General features: G+C 46.1%; 1 protein-coding gene across 1 annotated transcript; it reads left to right on the top strand.

Moving 5' to 3' along the window:
- The first annotated feature begins 289 nt into the window (after positions 1-289).
- On the top strand, positions 290-7,251 carry LOC119386827 (uncharacterized). Its single transcript, XM_037654096.2, has 3 exons — positions 290-328; positions 856-1,198; positions 6,749-7,251. The coding sequence occupies exons 1-3, from the start codon at positions 316-318 to the stop codon at positions 6,954-6,956; spliced, it is 564 nt and encodes a 187-aa protein (XP_037510024.1). The 5' UTR covers positions 290-315; the 3' UTR covers positions 6,957-7,251.
- The last annotated feature ends 14,019 nt before the right edge of the window (positions 7,252-21,270 follow it).

Raw genomic sequence — 21,270 nt, 5'->3', positions numbered from 1 at the left:
GAACTGCATGCTCATGAAATCAATCTGTAATCTTGATTCCATTGTCGTTACGCAAGCACAGAGGAACACAAAATGAGCATCTCGTGTAAGCCCAGCGCTCAATCTCGGCTTTCCTCAGTTCTTCTTTTAGATGACGCAGTCAGTAGTCGTTCCCATAGCCGTACGCTTCGTAGAACCCAACAGTGCTCTTTATTAAGTAGTCGTCTTAGCAGCAAGTGCGCCAGGCTTCCCTTAGCTCCTTCGCTTCCAGTTTTTTTCGCTATTCAGTAAGCTGCATCGGCTAGCATCGAAATAGTCGGTGAAACTTTTCTTACCATGCTAGGAAAAGGTTTGTAATATTTTTATTTAGATCTATTTTTTCTAGAACTGTAAAAATGCGACTCCGCTAGTTAAGTGTTTCGCGGCCAGCGCTCTCTCGGGATGGTAAGTAAGTAGTGCTGTTTAGTAAAGCTTCCTTGAAGCTTGCAGCCTTCACCGTATGGTAGTATAGCAGCTAAAGTGGATGCTTGAGCGTGTTGGTACGACATAGCGGAAAAAAAAAACAGCGGAAAACACGAAGCACAAGAGAACAACAGCGCTGTTGTTTGTTGTTTCTTTTTTCTTGTGCTCAGTCTTTTGCGCTGTTTTCTTTCCGCTATGTAGTATATCACACATAAATTTCTACCTATACGTGTGTGACGTTGGGTCGAGTTACCGCAATGTCAAAGCAAAACTGTAAGCACTGACGTATTGATACAGCTGACCTACAGTATTAGTTCTGCATGAATCTTGTTCAGAAGGCCTCGCAACAATTCACCTTACAATGATCCTTCTTCTTTCACTTCCTTTTTTTAGCGGCTGCCCCTTCCTTTTTAGCAACTGCTCCGAAATGCAAGCTGCCCTCGCTGCACATCGAAGGGCAGTGTTGGGAAACACCACGGAATACCGTGTGCGGCGTTTCCGTGGCCAGGGGAACTTGCGTCTTCCTCTCTGTGTTCGTCTTTTCGTTCGGAGCGCTCTTGAGCGCTTTCCTTATGAACGTGACTGACCGGTGGGAGCTTCAGTTGACCGCGTACGGCATCGCCACTGCGGCAACCATCGCCAGCCTTTTCTTCATTTCCTTCGTACGCACCAGCCCTGAAGGTATCGATGCGTCGTCGCCTTCCTACAGCGCACCAAGTTCGCTTAGTGCCCGACGGCTCCAGGCATCGCTCAAAAGGTAAGAGACTGCGCGTCCAGTTAGCTTTCATGCAGTTGCATAAATATGTACTGCCTCTTCTTTAGTTACAAGCAGGATCGCGGCATTTTTTTTAAAGTGCGGAGCACTTTAAGGGCCCGGCTTGCCGTGCACCGTCTTTTGTCACAAGGTCACGCAGTGGTCATTACAGTCACTACAGGCCTAAAACAAGACTAACAATGCTCAAAATTAACAAGGTCAAAAATAATACAAACTGCAGAAATAACCAAGAACTCATCGCAATAACTTATCCAAAATCGCGAAAAACACTTCTGAAGCATCCGGCTGATTCACGCGCCGCGCTAGAGAGGGCACCACCGTCTCGACAGGCGCGATTGTCAAGGAAATCGCTGGGTTGCCCGTGCCACGCACTTCCTCAGGTTCCACGGTAGTGGAGCTGCAGTAAGCCCGGGATTTAGAACTACACCACGGCCTACAAAGCAACATTCGCGCATGATTTAGCGTGGGATTTAGAACCACACAGAGATGTAATACACAGAAACGACATTGGAGCTACATTAACCACACATTTTTTTTTCGTAACTCTTTCACTCCCTTAAAACCACTCTGTTTGAAATCCTGAATAACAGCCGATGCCTTGTGCATGCGATTGCCTATAATGTAAATACATCACACCACGTTTCGGTGATCGGTTCAACATGCTCGGTAAACGACCTCTCAAGCTGTGCAATGTGCTCGAACCAAGGTCCCGCCCTGACAACAGGGGTGTGCAGTGAACGCGCTTGGTGTTTTTTAGTGGTTGCGAACCTAGTAAACTGTTTATAACTGACACTATCGTTCCTTTGACCATGTTGCATTTTACCTGTGTGCGCATGAAAAATGCTTGTTTGTCATTTTTTCTGGGGGATGGCCTCATAGGTTGGGGAATGTGCTACCAGGACAGTATTTGTACGCTGGCGATCGTACCGGTACATAGTGCTTCTAGTTATTTATCTTATGGCTTGTTTCGTTGATTCCATATCAGTTTCGTCATGTTCCGGTGGCCTGCTCTAACTCCCCGCCCATCTTTCACGTCCAAATAAAAAAAAAGCGCGTTTGCGTCGTACACGACTTGGCATGTTTCCTGCAGATTTTCAGTCGCGGGTCGTCACCAATAATCTTATTAAAATAGTTGAACCAGGTTTCCTTGACAGAGCCAGGATGACGACTTCGGCTTCTTTTAATCATTGTATCTTGTTGCAAAAGGAAAAACGGTTTCGCTCGTTTTTTTTTATGGACACGGTTTGCCAACGCCAGCGAACCGCGCTAGATAGCAAGAGAGTCAGGCGGCATATCTGTGGGCTTTAAAGCCTGCACATTCCTCTTCTGATAGTCTATGTACGGATGATGTCTATTTCCTGCATTAGGTTTTTCATCGCTTCTTGTCCTCTTAAAAAGATAATGAGCGCCGCATGCTGTTCCTGCATACTTAATAATCGCGAAGGTATCATTGTTGATTCGTCTGCCTCCTTCATTCTGGTCGACAGCAGCTTCAAGCTGACTCTGGCAGAACGCAATGCGACCTGTGAATTGATAATGCGGTCAACGTTAAACAGCCCATGCTGTCATCTCTGAGTCAACACGCAGGACACTGACACCAAACGCAGTCCCACAATACCAGTAAAGCTAACCAAGTCCGATACTTCAAACGATGCGCCAGATAATCCGCCACGCTGGTGCAGTAGTTACGGTACTCGGCTGCTGACCCGAAAGTCGCGGCTTCTATTCCGACCGGGCAGTCTCATTTCGATGGAGGCCCGTGTACTGTGCGACGTCAGTGCACGGTAAAAAATGCAAGCTGGTCTAAATTTCCAAAGCGTTCCACTACGGTGCGCCTCATAATCATATCGTGGTTTTCACGTAAAATCCCACGAATTATAATAAAGGATGATCCTTCTAGAAATGTCCCGATTGAGTGGGCACTAGTTTTATTAGAAAGTATCCGATTTCGAGGCGATTTGCGGCAAAACATTCAAGAAGTACGAAAATTTTAATGGCTCGGCCAGTTTGTTGATTTACAACGCCGAAATAAAAGACCAAGCAATAACGAAAACCACGGAATACCTTCAGCGATGGCTTGCGCCCATAACACTTTGCAGAAAATTAGCGCACCTTCCTCTAAGTCGCGCAAGGCTGGATCTCAGCGGTGCTGTTCGGCACGTTTCAGCTTCTCTTGTTAACCTTCTGTGCAGAATGCCTGGGCGGCCATTCAGCGCGTGCCGGTTCATGATGATGATAATTTTCTATCTACAACGCACGGCACACCTTGACGATAACAGCTTTGCTGTAAGACTATGATTACCATGCCGCATACCAAACGTGACTAGTAAAGGTTTGTAAAGGTGATAAATAACTTATCGTATCGGTGTTGAAATGAGCACAGGAAGCGTCAAAATGCTCTGACTTCAACAGTATTCAGCTCCTCTTGTACAGAATTTCGCAAAATTTCGAGGTTTTCGTTATTCCTTACTTATGACTTTTCCAGCGTTACACATCAAAAAACGGGACGAGCTACGAAATGTTCATCCTTTCCGAAGCTTTTGCAACAAACCGCATTGAAATCGGATAAATTGTAACAAAACTACCGCCCCGTGTTCTTGGGCTTAGGTGCACGTTAAAGAACCCCATGTGGTCGAAATTTGCGGACACGTCCACTACGGCATCCCTCACAATCAAGTCGTGGTTTTGGGACGTTAAATTCCTACAACAAAACTACCGCCCAATGAAAAAAAATTCACCGATGATTACGATACTCCCTAATGCGAATTCCGGGCGCCGCTCTATAGGTTTTTTGATTTTGCGATAAGTTGAGACAAACAATTTGAGTTAGACATGTATGTATGTACAGTTGCATACCACTATTTAATCGCACTGAGCATCTTCACACCCAGATGTCTCAGTGCCTGCGTGTAATCCCTGTCGCCCATCTCGTTGACAATTTCTTGCACTGTCCCGTTCAGATTGGACATACCTCGGTAGGCCTTATTTACATATTCCACCACGTAAGTGGCACATGCGTACGTGTCAAGCACTGTCTGAAAAGCCATGTTTGATTCCAGGATGGAAGTAGCACATGCGTACGTGTCAAGCAGTACCTGTAGATTCATGTTTCAGTCTAGGATGGACGCCACCCATGGGTTAAAGCAATTCACCCAGCTTTACTGCACGGTGCGGGGTAGCATGAGGGTGGGTCAAGGAGTGTGCGCTCTAGAACCGAAATATACTCTGCCTTGTCCATGACGCCGTGATGTTCCCAGAACTGCGCCATTGAATCACAGTTAGTCCTTTCCAGGGTCAGGTGCGTTGCTTGGGACTTGTTTAGGAGGCTCTCGACGTGTTTCTTCCGCACAGTGACGGCGAAAAAGCGCCAACGCACGTCTTCTTTTTTGCTTGCCCAATTCCTGTGGCACAGGCTTCGTTTTCGTTGCACATGGTAGCGGGGCTTGCCCAATTCTTGTGGCACGTACTCGTTCGCACGGTTGCACCACCGATGGCGACGGCAACGGCGACGCCGCTCTACGCAGGAACGGGTGCCGAAGTGAAAAACCAAAAAGACGCGTACCTTCAAGGAAAAAAGTATGCGTCTTTTTGGTTTTTCAGTAAGTATGTACCAACTAGCCCAACAAAAAGTTCTATTAGGTGCCGAAGAGCTGCGCTCTAATAGGTCAGCTCTAAAAGAACCACCCTATATTACGCGCCAGATTTCCAACATCCTACTGATGAATGACAAGGAACAAACGGTATCATGCACGCGTGCATGCCAGTACTGAAACCTGCTTCGCGTCTCTAGATCAAATTATGCATGAAATACGTCACCGTTTGCAGTGTGTGTGGATGAATTTGCTAGCGTAATGGCACTGGTAGCAGCAATGTGTTTTTTTGCAATTTCTGTGGGCTAGATATCTCCTAAATAAGCGAGTGTAGACATATTCCCCATGTGGCTGCTCGAAAGAACAATGCTTGAGTAGTGTCCCAAATCGGATATTACAATTATTTCTTATGGCACCTGTGCGCCGCAAAAATACTTATCGACAGATCATTACTTTATGTCCCCAATAAAGAATAGGTAACTCTTCTTTCCGGGTTTGCTTGCTTCAAATAATGCGTTACGACGACTGTTTGCCAGTAAAAATTGTGCTCTACCATACACAGCACGCGCAGGTAGAAAACATTGTGCCTATTGTGGCATATGGTGCATTCACGTTTAGGCGTCCGCGCCCGTACAGTGGTGTTCTTTTTTTTCGTTTGGCACAGTCGCATGTGGATGGCGTTAATTATGAAAGCAATATCGGGGTATGGTGAACTCTAGTTTAATGATGCGATGGACAAACACGGTGCTCGCACAACGCTTTAGCAATGAACAAAAAAAAAGAAAAGATCATAATCTACCGCAGAATGAACGGATATACAGATATATGCGAGAAGGAGGAGCAAAGTAAAGGAAAGAAGAGCAACCAGATGCGCATGCAGTTCTGTGTGCTACACAAGGGTGAAGGCGATTAAGGAATGCGAAGTAAGGAGCGGTGAACATGAGTAAAATGCGCGTGAAGTTAAGCATTGATGCGTTTCTTGAACGCCAAAAATACGTTCGCAGGATTTTTATTGCGACAGCAATTATATGGACAGTCTAGACGGGTTTCTGCCGTCGCCGTTGCCGTCGCCGTCATGTCCTTCCGGTATGAAGTCCAAATTGATAAGATCTCCCACGAATTGTATATTCTACCGCGGCTAAAAGCGCGCGAGCGGCAGTGACGAACGCGGCCGAAGCAGAGTTCAAACGAGCCGGCCAGTGTGCATGCGATAACACCACCCCGCTCGAGAGGCCTGCCGTCGAAGCAGATACGAAACGAGCCGCCCGTTTTTAACGAGCCTTAAAAGACGCGACGACTCGAGGGGCGGGGTGGGGGAGTGTCGCGCGAGGAGCAACATTGAATCTAAGGGTGCGGTCGCGATCGCTGGCGCGCGCGCTATCTCGAAAGCCATCACAGCGGGCCGGGCGGCTTGTATACCCTTCTACGTGCTGCGGTCTCAACGCGAAGTGACTATGCGGAGAGCATCGCTCCCTGGAGCGGTCGTATTTTCTTACACCATCGTTTTGTAGGTACGCGAGATCGGATACAAAACAGTTCGCTACCGGCCTCAATTCGTGTAACACAATTTGTTGCTATCACATTCATTGCTTCGCCCTTGCGGGGAAACTGCGACATTTTTTATTTGCGCTGCAGAAATTTGTAGTTAAGTGACTGTTTAAACGTCTAGATGGAACAACTTGAGTGGATATGTGTCTTGTGCGATTTCATTACGCAATTAGGGAAGTTTCTGCTAATCAAAAGAAACGTTTAGGTTTTTTTAATGGGTCAGAATACAGGACTTACCAGTGAGTTCAAGCAAATGCTTCAATTGCACAAACAGGAGTGGAAAAAAAAAGACTCGAAGACGATTTTATTTGCGGAAGCATCTCCACTCGAAGTGCGTGCCCCAGTGACATAATGTCCTCGTTTATTCGTGACCTGTTACTTCGCTTTTCAACAGAGGACGACGTGAACTCATACGACCATCCGATCTTTGGGTGCCAGACTGGACGCATGCTGGTCCATTCTTGAGCACCCTGGAACACGACGAGGACTGGTTCGTTCTGCCTCATCAAGGCAAGAAACAACGTTCTTATACGGTGTCCCGTGCCAATACCGACGCCTGTGCACACCACCCCTCCTGCCAGCAGCGCCCTCATGACATTTGAAGGATGCAATGGTTTGGTCGCCGCCACCATCAACGCCGTCCGGACTGCTCCATATCTGATCTTCCTTTGGCGTTCACCATGTCTGCTGGTGGTTTTTATTTAGTGACCCACGATCACTTCCAATCGTGTCGCTCACTTTTAATTTTGTGCCCTAAGTGACGCAATGATCTCGGTAAAAATAACTTCGCGCGCTATCCGTGTGTAACAACTGCGACAACATGACAAATTATGGATGTTCATGTCAACCTTGATAAGACAGTATTCCTATAAGTATAGGTATTCGCATAGGATTGTATTAGGCCTAACACCCATTTGGCTTTGTGTTCCAAGTTATCTCTTCCATCAAAAATGGTTCCGCCTACAGCAGTATGATGTTGCGCGGCTGCGTCATATCTCAGACGAGAGGCTTGAAATTATGCCTAGGATGCCAATCTTGACAATAAATTATTTTACTGCTTGTTATGACTCTTTTCCTTTGTACTTCAAACCGATTTCAATGATTTAGTAGCCACTAACTGGTGACTCGACTTTGTGGACAAGTTCTAACGTACAGCTGTCGTCACGTCGTACTAGCGCCTGGGAGCGACGCACTTTCGAGAGCCCTGCTGCCCCCTTCCTTAGAGAACTGAAATGGCATAGCTGCCCGCTTTGACGGACAGAGGATCGCTAATGTATTGTGGCATAACTGTTTGTTTTATACAACTCGCCATTCGTGACGAATCGGTACGATAGCCTAGACTGTTGGATAAGGATTCAGGGCCAGCATTGTTTTAGTTGCGAAGCAACTTATGGCGGAGTTCAAACCGGTGGTGTGCGGCGTGACCACCGTTACTGCGCATGGCAAACCCTCTCCGCACACCTCCACTCCCTCCCTCTCTCTGCTCCCCCGTCTTCCCCTCTCTCTTTCCCTCTCTCCACCTCTTCTCTCCCCCTCCACTCCGCCTCTTCACTTCCCCTCTTCACTCCCCCTATCACCCTTTCCCCTTTCCACTCCCCCTCTGAAACGCGGGCTGGGCATGCCGAAACGCTGCTTCGCATCGCCTCATGGTCCCCTTTAGCGGGAGATGGTGTGATTTTTTTTATCCGTTTGGGTTCGCGCAGGAAAAATCCAACCCGTAGCGACAAAAAACTAAGCAAATTTTGTTATATTGTAAGATAACCGGACAGCCTCAAATGGATAGCTTCGCGAGACATCGTGGCTGGGAAGCTATAGCCAGGAGTGGCGATGGCAGGTTCCCGAAGCTCGGCATTATGAATGAAGGAATTTTACCGTTTTAGTAAAGCGTGCACCACAGACACAAGAGAATTCACTATTACAGTTTCGGGGGTTTTATATGCCAACACCATGATATGATTATTAGGCACGCTATAGTGCAGGGCTCCGGAAATTTCGGCCACCAGGGGGTTCCTTCATGTCTACCTAAGTCTAACTACACGGGTCTTTGGGATTTCACCATTGAAATGCGACTGCTGCAGCCGAAATCGAGCCCGCCATGCCTGGATCAACAGCCCAGCGCCACATCCACTTTACCAGCGCGGTGATTCAGAGAATTGAATGCCGACAGAACAAACTGGTGCGCGCATACGTGTTACAGATTGACAGTTGGTACTGCAACCCCTGAACATGCGCCAATAAGTTAGCACCGAACATGATTTTCCGCCAGTGTGACCTTTCAGTTGATACTCAGCGCTTGTGTATGATCCGCTTGTCTCGCGTCCCTGCTTTCTGTCACATCAGTTCAGCTTTTTCCAGTAGGCGGCGCCGGGAGTCTGGGAAGCGGAGTGCTTACCGTAAGCAAACAAAATGTTTAAGCGGTAGCATCCTAGACCAAGACTGAAGCGAGAGTATGTCGCACAAACACGCAATCGACGTGTCAGAACGCATGGAGGACTTCAGTGGTTTCGCTCTCAGGTAGACCAGGCTGCGTAGTCATAGCACCGTTTACTTAATACCATGAATGAAATATTGTCGAAAATGGAGGCGAAAATGTCTGAGGCCCCATGTACTCAGATTTAGGTGCACGTTAGAGAACCCCAGGTGGTCGAACTTTCCGGAGACCTCCACTACGGCGTCTCTCATAATCTTGTCGTGGTTTTGGATCTTTAAACCCGAGATATTGAAAATATTTTCGAATAATATGCCGCAAGTCAGAAGTCACATGTTCAATCGGTCAATCAGTACTGCCAAAAAAGCAAATGGAATGGTTTTACGGAGGGCTCGATCCTCTGCGAATGCTGGCTGAGTAACATGCTGCTGTCAATTCAGAAACAGCATGTAAGCAAACGACAGGGAGAAGCACTTACTTCGAACTATCTATACGAAACACTTAGGCACATATTGGTCCGCACCTCAGAGCACGACGCCACTACAATCATGAAAAACAAGCATAAACGTTTTTGATCCCAACCTAGCGCGCCCTCTCAACGAGTTTATTTTCCTCTACCTGTTTGTCGCTTGATTTATATAGCCGTAACGCTGGCTGCAATATCAATCGGATTTATCGACACTAACGCAAAACGTCAGCCTATCTGGTGGTCAGTGCCTCATAACGACAAGAGGCGGCTACATCAGCCTTAGTTTACAAGCGCGCACAATATGAACTTCAGTGCGAACGTCGCCTCTAAGGTCGGGCACTTTGGGAGGATAGACGCTATGAAGAATTAGAAGAAAAGAAACTGTGCGAACAGCAATGCATGCCTACAATAGCCGACATTGGCAACGTCTCTAAATCTTTTATTGTTATCAAAGATGCGCCGAAGTTTTTGTAAAGTTAATAAAGTTATTAGCAGGTGCAAAGGCTAGTAAGAGATTTGTGTCAACGACTGAGACCTCACTGTTTTAGCAAAGCCGTAGCACGTCTAATACTAAAGAAAGCGGAAAAGTTGTTGACGTTTCACCTGAACACTGATTCGCGGGCCGGTACAACATATTATAAATAGCATGTTTCGCCAATTTCCGCTGTTATATACCGTTAGCATAGCGAATGGTCCACGACCAGCGCAATATTATTTAAAGGTATCTGCGACTTACTGCTGCTGCCAATTATAAAATCATCCCGCGCAGCAACTGCGTTGTTTCACCGCTGTCTGCAACATGAAACTCAGCGGTATATTTCATTTCCGGGACGTTTTACTCGTACACGATGGGACGAATGCAGAAAGCAATGGAACATTGTTCCTGCTTACGCACTTACCTAACACTACGCAGGAGCATATTTACGGAAATATTTTTCGAGCCATACTGCTGATGGTTGCGTAAGTGTAGTAATTAAAAAACGATCAAAAAAACGACATTCTGGTTATCGCATAGTTCTTACCAGGAACGAAAGTGTTTTTAGATCTGAAAAGAAGGCATTCACTTCACACTTTCACACCGGCAAATCCAGACGCAGGTTGGCAAAGAGTAATATGAAACGCCGAAGATCGCCTTGCACTGCTGAGAACATAAGCGGTAACTCCGCCGGTGATAGAAAACACGGCCGCCCATGGACGCAGCGCATTACGGCCTAATATTTCCGAAAACGAGCGAAAAACGTCCAAATCGAGTCTTTTTGGCAGTACTGTGGCAAGCTAATAGTTCTTTTACTGTGGCTCGCGCGCAGACAAATGCCAGACGTCAGGGAATACGATGAGTTACGTTGCCCTAATTTTGTTATCGTGGCGCAAGATGACCGGGAAGAGAATTATCGACCTAAAAAGGTGCACATCGAGTGGAAGCTCGCCCTTGGTGTAACATAAAGCAGGCGTCGATTCTGTGCGAAGGCAACACCGTGCCAGCTCAGCTACACGAAGCTTTGCGAACCACGGAGCCCCAAAAAATTTGACGCAGCGCACTCGCGCTGGGACCCAATATCTTAGAAAGCCCCGGCGCAACTGTTGATGCTGGCGTTATATTGGAACGCCGCGCATGCGCCGTTGCTGTCCTTCTTTCGCGAAATTGAAGTGTTTTCCTCTGTAATGCTCGCACTTCGCAGTGCAACCTTCCGTAACGAGAAACAGCGGTCTTTGGCGCATTGTTCCGTGTGCTGCCCGCTTACAACAGGCGAACGTATTTTGTTTTTCGTTTCTTTTTTTTTTGTGAGAATTGGCCACTTTAATGGCGTTCAACGAAACAGTGAAATGACCTTGAATGATGGCAAATTTCTTTTATAGCGAAATTGCCTCTAGCTTTTTAACTAGCCGCTTCCGCTTTCAGTGATTGTTTATAAGACTCTAGGGTTATGGCGCCATGATGATGTCTCAAACAGAAAAAAAAATACACTGGTTCCAATGGTGAGCTCAGGTTTAGCTCAAAATGCTTGTAAACCTCAGACAGCAGAGCCGTAGTTCGCAGAACTAACGCAGCAGACACCCTAGCAACAGACATTATTGATTATATGGAGGAACGCTCAACCAAAAAGAAATAAAGATGAGCCTGATGGTTTGAGCTCTGCTAAAAATAACTGACACATCTTTTATGCAGTTTTTGGGACCTGTTATTGGAGTGTTCAAAGTAGGACTAATTGAAATCTTGCTTACGCCGCAGTAATATTTCCTCATCGAATACGGAGCAGATGGCACGTATGTTCAGATAACTTTATTCCCCACATCGCATAGCATACTAACGCTATTGGTTAGCTACATGCATTGACGTGAAATAAGTAATTTATTTTCGCATGAAATAAGTTATGTTGCATGAAATCAGCCTGTAAAATTTCATTTGCTCTTTCATACTTGCATTGATCCAATGGCTTACTTTCGTTTAGCATAGGCTTGGAGCTGCATTCTGCACAGTACGATGCCGAAATAGAAATTATGTCGTGTGTCTGTGCTCCCAAACATAACATTGTTACATCGGTCTGTCTGTCCTATGTGTGATTTCTGCGCGATGTATCTAAGCCCTACGTACGATCTTATCACGCATATTTTTCACAACATTGTCAACGCATTCCAGAAACCCGTGCTTTACGCTTTATTTCGCATCTGTTTTTGGTCAATTTATTTTATCATTCTTCACTTTTTGGGCCCAAGCCTTTCAGCTTTAGCAAAAGGAAGCGATTTCGCGCCGTGCCTTTCGTCAGTATTTTCGATGCCGTATAAATATTTTGCATATAGTGCATCACTGTTCCCTTCGCCTTGAGCTCACCGTTCTTTGTACCTCCTATCTTTTTGTTACTTAAGCTTCTATAAACATTTTCGGTGAGGGACTTTATAAGTATGACGGAATCAGGTCTCTTTTTAAGCGTCGTGGCTAACCGCTGTAGACTATCGTTGATCCTATGTAGACACGACTGTATATTGGCTTGATTCATGTTAGAGCCGACAAGCGCTCTTTTTTTTTACTTATTTAGAATGCTCTGCATTGTAAGAAAGAGAAGGTTTAGTGCTCTCAAGACGCGTGAGTTACACTAAAGGTCAGCAATGTTTATAAAAAGTAGAGGCTATCATGATCAGGACGTTTCAACGTCAAACCCGAGCCCTCGTGTGCACGTGTGAACAGTTTCTCTGTATGTCACTTCTGCCTGGCGGTCGTACGAAAAACAGATAATAAAATCATCAACGCAACAAAAACACCTGGCATCTCTGAGACTATGTCACTTACTTCGTAATATTTTATATTCCTTATCTTCACCCGACACCTGGAGTAGCAAGCCAGGCGACAAACCATGCTAACCCCTCCGGGCATTTCATTAAAGAACCTTATCTCTCTATATATATCTCTCTCACAATGGTTACAGTACTTTCATTTTGCTTTTATATTCCATTTTTTTTTTGTCTGCTGCCGATCTTCCTACTGCCAGTCTCCCTGCCTTTCCCTCAAATCTAGATGCGAAGCATCTTATGGCCGAGTTCAATCCGGTGGTGGTGATGGTGGTGGTGTGCAGCGTGACCACGATTACTCCACATGCGCATCCTCCTCCCGCTCCTCTCCTCTCCTATGCTTCCCCTCTTTCTCGCGCCTCATTCTCTACTGCGCAAAGCCGCGATGAACGCCAGCGCATGCGCGTCCCCTCCCCCTCTCGCGCGCCTGTCGACCGCGTTCCCCGTTCGCCCTGTGAGGATTAACGGCCAGGCTAGAGAGAAGACACGACGCTGCGTAGTGTTCTTCTTCGCGTTCCATGACGCGAGGTCAGTAGCATGCCCAACGAACGCCAACGGAACGCCATCGTGCAAGTGCTCCGGCTTCGCATCGCCTCATGGTCCCCTTTAGAGGGAAATGGTGTAATTTTTATCTCTCTCCCCCACTTTGTCTCCCTTGCTGCACCAGCGAATAATAAACAGTTAAGACTTTGCGCACATTCCTGTCTTTTCTTATGTAGTGGAGCGCTGCCATACCAACCAACCCCAGTCGAAACATTATTGGTGTTGTAACGATGCTAGCAGTGAGTCTATGTATTAAGGTTTCTATCCCTCTCATTTTTGTTCTCTGCATCGTTCAGGGGATGTATTTCAGAGTGACGTTTTACACACTATTAAGTGTGTTCCGAGACTATTCGGAACATGGCTATGCTAAATAGACAGCTAGAGTGGTTCATGATTGTTATTGAAAACAGAAGCAAGCAAAATTAAAGAACAAACTATTGTGGATACTTTTTGACATACTTCTTCCTATGCCGCTTTAGTGCTCAATGTTCGCCAACGCAATCATCCAGCAAACTATTTCAAACAACACGTATTCAAACACGTCTCAGCGTAGAAGAGAGAATGAAATGGCGCACGATATGAACTATAGATAAAATATATTTCCTTTCCACGCGACACGAACCGTTTGGTTATGAACGGCTTCAAATACAAGCCCATGAGTGGTGCACTCGTCACGGGGAAATTCAATCATATGCACACTCTTTCGTGTGCCGAAGATGCGACGGGCCATCGCTGTTGCCGCATTCTGAAGGACGCTTGAAAAAAGGTTGTATGCTCGCGCACGCTGTTTGCGAGACGGCCGCTCTTCACTGAGAAGGATTTCCTCAGCTCGCCGAACGCACGTGCGAACTTCTCGTTCATTCTGCAGTGCAATTTCACTCTTTCCCGAGTCTTCTTCTGCCCTGCCATCAAGATGACAACGAAACATAACTTGTTATAGGTGACGACCCTTGCTTTTATATTTTTCATCCGTAAATTTACCTTTCGTAACCTTGTTTCTTTTCGCGCGCTGGCTCTTTTCAGCTTGCTCCGGAAACCCCTGAAACATCTTCTCCTGACCCTCGGCATGGCGCGTTCATTGTTTCCTGTTATTGCAAATTATTTTTCAAAAGCTCAGTCTAGAGTAAAGTACATTCAGAAAGAACAACGCCCGAAATACCTGCAGAAAGCAAGAAAAAAAACTACAACGGCGTCAGCGACGCCGAAATAGAAAGGAACCAAAAGGAAAGAACAGGAGCTCTCGTAGAGGGCGTCCGGTTTGAAATCACATCTATATTTCATAGCGACCGGTAAAGCTCTCGAACCGCGGGCGCTTTCTGTGTGTGCGAGCCATCGAGGAGGGTGAAAAGTTTGTTTGACCTGCCAAACACAAACACGATTCCACGAGAGGCATGTCCCGCGTGCTCCCCGCTGCCTGTATACGCTTCTGTGTGTGTGTGTATGTGTCGCTGAGATTTTTCTTTTCAAAGAGCGATCGCACGTTTAACTTCGTACTTTAATCGGTTTTCCTTGCCCTTCTGTATGCGCCTCTATACCTGCGAGCTATAAAACAGACTGCCCGGCTCCCATGGGTTGTGTACGAAGGCGTTCTTGTTTCCAACAGGGACCATGAGTGTGTCGCCTGGCGTTTCTTTGTTGTGCGCGCTTCCTTGTTTGTCTTGGTGGCTGACTGTGTGCCAATTTCAACTTCCTCTCTCCCTTTTCCAACCTATCTTTCTCTCTTTCTCTCTTCTTCTCGAACACCACTGTTTTTTGTTTGTTTTTCTTTTGCCTTTGACAATATGCTGGAGTCGCTGCTTCGTTCTCTCAGAAATATGATTCGTTTTTCTCCTTTCATTCTTTTACTGTAACGATGCGGACTTAATTTGGTGTATACTGATTACTGTATCTGCGGAAGATATTATAAATGCTATTAAACAGAAAGCTAAACTCACTCTTACTACCAATAACAATGCTCCTATCGAAGGTCGCTGACTCGACTCAAAGCGTTTTTCGAGCCATCACTCGTATCGTGGAGCTGCGATCTGCTTCCTAAGCAGATTACAAAACGAAAGCTGTTTCTTAAAGCCAGGACCTTCTGTGTCATCTTTCCGTGGTCATTGTAAAACGCAATGAAAAAACAAGAGAACGCTTCATAAGACAAAGCACGCACAAACTAAAATACAAGAACAAAAGTAGGTCTGCCTCCTTGTAAACTGCAGCCACTTTGGCGAGGACAGAGTGTCTTGTCCGTTTATAAAGAGCGCTCCCTTCATTTATTTCTCCCGGCGAAGCAAAGCGCTCACGGTTAGTTCGTAGTGTTTGTTGAAGTCCGCTGCAGACGGGGACGAACGTCGAATCAGAGATTCACTTCGCGAAGCGAAAGAGCATCCGTCAAAGCAGGGGCTCTCCTTTCGGTCGTCTCGAACAGTTGCGGTCGACAGGCTAAAAATAAAAATTGTCTGGTGGATCGAGATAGGAGATTCTCTGGGAAAGTTCGCCTGGTAAGGCTCAGGAATGGTCACTTTGTACCTCGCGCACGTGGCGAGAGTCAACGGGAAAAGGCGGAGCGCGTTCTCGTTATTTTTGTGTGTGCGTATAATTAAGGCTTTAGCTACCGCAACTATCGGACGACATGGTTGAGGCCCTGTTTTCAGAATGTCGAATGCAGTGGCTCTCTTTGAAGGTGTTTTTTTTTTCTTTTAATTCGTTTAAGGATGTGTACTTAAGGCCACTTCGTCTCCGTATTGCGAGAGAATCAACTGTAAATAAAGATATAAGTGCACCGTCCTTGAGACGCTTCCCCGACGAAAGAAGGAACTGCACTCTACTTACTTGTTTCCAGAAAAATATGAAGCTACTATATTCAAGTTCAGCGAATTGCGCATCACTCCAGCCTCCAGCTCCAGTTATGTCATCTCTAAGCCACTGCAGTCAACGCATACAATCATCAGTTGAAACAAGACACTGGAGGTTGAGTACAATGCATACTTGTGTAACGCATGAAATAACAGATAAATGAGCTAGTTGTTAAGTATTCATGTTAAAGAGACAGGGCGTTCAAACACGGACGCAAGACAGAGGTCAAGAGAGCACAAACGTCAGGCTTCTCGCCTGTGTCTTGATTTCTCTCTTGTGTCCGGGTTTGCACGCCCTGTCTTTGTGTAACGCACATTAGTAACCGTGACAACTGCGTATTTTCTTGCTCGGTTGCAGCTGGAACACGCAGCACAAGAAGGTGGTTGTTAGACTGTCGAAAGAACACTTCTTAAACTTCCGTCTTCAATTCGGATTTGTTCCGGATTGAAGACGGAACTTGCCGGATTAGTTCTAGGATCGCTGGTTGTACTCCCACGTTGGAGCAGGCAAGTTCTTTCTCATTGTGCTACATTTTCGGCGTTAATTCTTTCACCCAGGAACATATCCAGGTTTTCTGTTTTTTTTCTACACCCCCACGAGATGTGATACAAAGTTGGCATGCCACCGCATGGTAGACAAGTGTCCCGGTACCGCGTCAGATAAATTTTGCTTCGTTCTGAAAGATCTCGGCAGATGTTCGAATTGTGAGAAGCTCCATATTTTAGACGCTTGTAGCGCTGGTGAGCAAGAATTTCCCTAGGTGGTGTTATCTGTGGTTCGTATGAGGCTCCTGGATGCGCCGCATGGTCGGTGAATCCTCGAACTGTCGCATCGGCCCTTTCATTTTCCTTGAGCCCGGCATGTCCCGGTCGCCAGATCATCCTGTGATTTCGGTATAGTTTACGACCTAGAAGATTTATTGGCGCTGTGGGCTAGCATTCTGTCATAAAAGCCGGCACACCTCCTTTAAGCGCCCGACAAATAAACAACGCTTAACAATTAGCTAGTACAAATGATTCAACATGAAGCGGACCTTAGTGCTTCTGGAATTTCAACCTGGCTAAAATGAAGCCTCAGAGTGGCCGGTGTAACTACAATACAATCGCATGCGTGAGGCAGGGGACAGAATGAATGCCCAGCACGAAATCGTCAACGCGAGCAAAGGTTCTTGGGAGAAGAGCAGCGCTCCCGAATAAGAAGGCAACCACAGAGCGATCCAGTCGGCAAACAAGTAAAAGAGAAAGCGGGGGTGAAGACCTTAAATCGAGGCATCGACGGGCAAACAAAGGTAACGAGATCGCCTTCGTTTGCTGTGCATCAAGGAACTTCGTCTTGAGTCCCTCCAACTCGCTTCTTCTCAGAGCACGTCCGGCATGAGGCCCGATCAAATGAATCAAAACATACTACAGTGGGACAATAATGTATGAAGAGAGAACACGGCAGTGCTCCAGAATACCGGGGAGGGAGGGTGGGAGGACAAAGGAAGCGCGAGCGGACATGAAAAATGTGGGCGGTGCAAGGAAGACAAGTGTGGGGCCTTTACCCCTGGCGAGAACAGCATGGTTTATGTGCGGTGCGCGGGATACTCATTCATATTGAAAATCAGGGAAGAGAGTCCACACACGCGCCGTGCTTTTGTACGCGGGAAGGAAAGGGGATGTTCCGAGGGAAACCCGGAAAAAGGTTAGCAGCCTCTCCAGTGGCTTTCCGGGAAGAGTGCCAGGACGAAGAGCGCGCGTGCCTTGAATATCTTGGCGTCGCGCCGTGGATGTTGTAGCCACCGGAAGGCCTGCTTTCCTGCCCCGTCGCTCGACATAAATAAAGAGCGCGCTGCGGCTAAAGCCGGGGAAATCTTGCCTTTGAGCCTTTGTGCACGACATCCGGTACTCTTGAGTATAGCGAGTGCTCTCTTGTTCGGTTCCCTGATTCAAAGTGTATGATGCGGTTTCGGATATGCAGGCGCGGAGGAGTTGCTTAGCGAAACATTTGCCGAAATCACGACACCTAAATCACGCCTCTTTTCACGTGTCTTCCGTGGAGTGAGCTGTGGCAATGCCCGTCATACATTTGCTTTGCATTTACCCTGCGCTGAATGGTAAATTAAAGTAGAAGCCAATTTATACTGCTCAATCATCAACCAGCTTCAATGCCGTAAATGCTTTGTCCCAACGCTGACGTGTCGACACACCGCAGATGATGAACTCTGCGAAAGCGCTTGCGGAGCGAGTACTTGAGCATTGGCCAATAAATCAGTTTGTTCTTGCGTTTGAACGTGGCAGCATTTATACCCTCTGCACCTCAATTGTAATACCGACGTGATTCTAACACGCTATCGTCTGATCGCTAGCTTATTCGCCACTGCTTAATGCAACGTGAAAAATACAAATGGCTTATTTAATGCATACGCCAGCACAGACTGGTGAATTGGAAAAATAAGGGGATTTGTTAGAAATGGATACCTTACAAAACATATATTTCTTAATTAAAAAGAAAAAAAGGAAAGGCCACCTTTTCTCTTAAGCCCTAGGCAACAATGGGATTGCGTTACCTACAACACACATTAATAATGTGTAAAAGGTGTTTCCCTTTCAAGAAAGGCTTTCCAACTCCAAATATTATTTTATTAATGAGGCAGTCCTACACGCTATGCCACTGTATTTTCAACGTATTCATGTGGTGCTACTATTGTGTCACTAACCTTGAAGTACGTAGGATGAAATAATAAAGTGCAGCGCTTATTGAGCTGCTTCCGCAATATTGTAACTCGGTGCATAAAGTGTAGATGAAGGCGCAATGAGAGAGCCAGCTTTTCGCATGCGCTGCAGACGACTTTACCCTTGGGATGCAAGCAATTGAACATTGGCAGTGCAAACATATTTTTGTCGAAGCAGCTAGACTATTGATTGTGAAAAGACATGAACCCTATAAAGTGCGAAAAAGTGAATATATAATTTATTAGCAGAGATTTTTAAGCACACTGTAATGTAGTATACATTAACGCATATTATATCCCTTTCAGTTACGGTGTGTACATTTGTACACATCAACTTCGAAGTCGCATCAGGCACCGCGTGTTTCTTCAAATGACCTGAAACTTAGTGTGAACATTCGTGCAGGCTTCCTGAGTAGACAACTAGCGCTCATTTAACTTCATTATGCTGTATATTGCTGCAGATGATCACTTTGCTAGAGACACTACCGTGTTCGACGATCGTTCGACGTGCGACGTTCCAGGACCACCGTCAAGAGTATTTTTTTTTCTTCGCTCGAAAAGCATACAACCAAAAAACAAATTGTGCATGCATTTTGGGCCTAATAGTTTATTCCTTTTACGCAAGAATTGAAGCTGACTGATTGCAGAACAATTAGATATTTATTTACACGCTAATTAGCATTAATTACTGTAACTCACACAAAACAGCACATTCCTTCATTTTATTGCCTGGAATGTAATACTGAGTGCCTTGAAATAATGCCATGGAAATTTGATGCAGTTGCAGACAGTGCATCATAATTCGTGACTGAAAGGTATATGGTAAATATGTAGGAAATTGTAAATTGTACACAGTAACTCCAATACATACTAAGAAGCAGGAGCGAATGGCACGCGTGCTCGCAGTTTTTGTAAGAGTGATGCATCCCTTTTTTAAATGCGAATGCATTTCTTAGTCGGGCTATGTGAGGCATCCGGCGTTGTCCGCGCGCCTCTCCGCTCTCACTCCCTCTCCCATAGCAACAGCTGCGGGCGCGCGCGCTTATCCTCGCCCCTAGCAACTGGAGCAGGTGGTGCGGGTGGAGTAGCGGAGAGTGAGTGGAGATGAGGAGCGCGTTCTGGCGTATGAGGGCGCTCGTATCCGAGCTCCCGCGTGTGTGGAGAGTGTGTAGGAGAGTGCAGGCGCAGTGCTTCGCCGCTCCTTCTCTCGCCGTTCGCTCTCTCTCCTCCCTGCGTCACCGCCTCAATGCAGTGCGTTTGAAACGCGTTTGTAGCGTTTGTGCTGCCTTGGCACAGCCTGAAAACAGCGCGTTCTAAACGCGTTTGTGCTGCATTGAAGGCGGTGGCAACATCCCTGAGGTGATTACGTCCAGCTTTACGCCATTAAAATTACTACGCCGTGTACACTCGGCGCAAGAAATGCATTCGCATTTCCTCACCATTCCCTTCGGGGAGGTGGGGGCACTTTTTTTTTAATTTCTTCACAATACACCTTAGATGTTTTAATTGGCGCATAGATTAGCGGAGGTTCGTAGGCACGCGCAATGTTCCTATAATAGGGGCGGGAGGCAACGTCCGTCATTATTGCCCAAAACCTGCGTGGCCATAACCCTGTTTTTTTAAACAACGACGGGACAGGTCCGACTTAGTAAACGTATGGGGCAGACTCTGTCCCCCCCCCCCCCCCTCGTGCGCTCTCCTATGCGCAGGTTACATGACCCCAAGAATAGATAAGGTGGTAAATACAGAAACAATGAAATACCTTATTCCTCTTTCATATGAATTAGCCATAACACGAAAGCACGCATGTACAGCTTTGTAAAGGATGCGACAAATTTCAGCAAAGTTTTACAGACGTCTTGTCTTTCTCAATCAAAATCTGGACCGTATGAGGGGCTCGATGATACATCTAAGTGGCGCGAGGTCTATTGGGCACTTGGTGTATGTCAAGCCGTTGCGAAGAGATAGCATAGGCGCCCTCTCATTGCTCAGCAGTTTGCGACAATTGCCATACAAATTTATGTATGTATGTATGTATGTATGTATGTATGTATGTATGTATGTATGTATGTATGTATGTATGTATGTATGTATGTATGTATGTATGTATGTATGTATGTCTGCATGCATGTATGTATGTATGTATGTATGTATGTATGTATGTATGTATGTACGTACGTATGTATGTATGCATGCATGCATGCGTGTATGTATGTATGTATGTATGTATGTATGTATGTATGTATGTATGTATGTATGCATGTATGTATGTATGTATGTATGTATGTATGCATGTATGTATGTATGTATGTATGTATGTATGTATGTATGTATGTATGTATGTATGTATGTGGGTCATTCCACGCCAACTGTCCCAGTCGGGGCGCACGACATAGATCAATTTCTCTCAAAAAATCTGAGAAAGTTACACACATATAGACATTAGTAATACAGTATTTGCCCAAAATAATTTCAGCGGCAAAACCTTTTTGGGCACGTGCGCGCCATTTGAACTTCACAAAATGTTGGAAAACCAGGTACGAAAAAAAAATCTGCTATAATCGACCGTTTCAGGCATTCTTTCAACACTTGCTTTTTTGCGTTTTTCGAGCATCGTGATTTCATTATAGGGCAGTTTCT

Source organism: Rhipicephalus sanguineus, chromosome 3, assembly GCF_013339695.2.
Source record: "Rhipicephalus sanguineus isolate Rsan-2018 chromosome 3, BIME_Rsan_1.4, whole genome shotgun sequence".
Lineage (NCBI taxonomy): Eukaryota > Metazoa > Arthropoda > Arachnida > Ixodida > Ixodidae > Rhipicephalus > Rhipicephalus sanguineus.
Note: the sequence above shows the minus strand (reverse complement) of the source record. Positions and strands in the feature narration are given on the sequence as shown.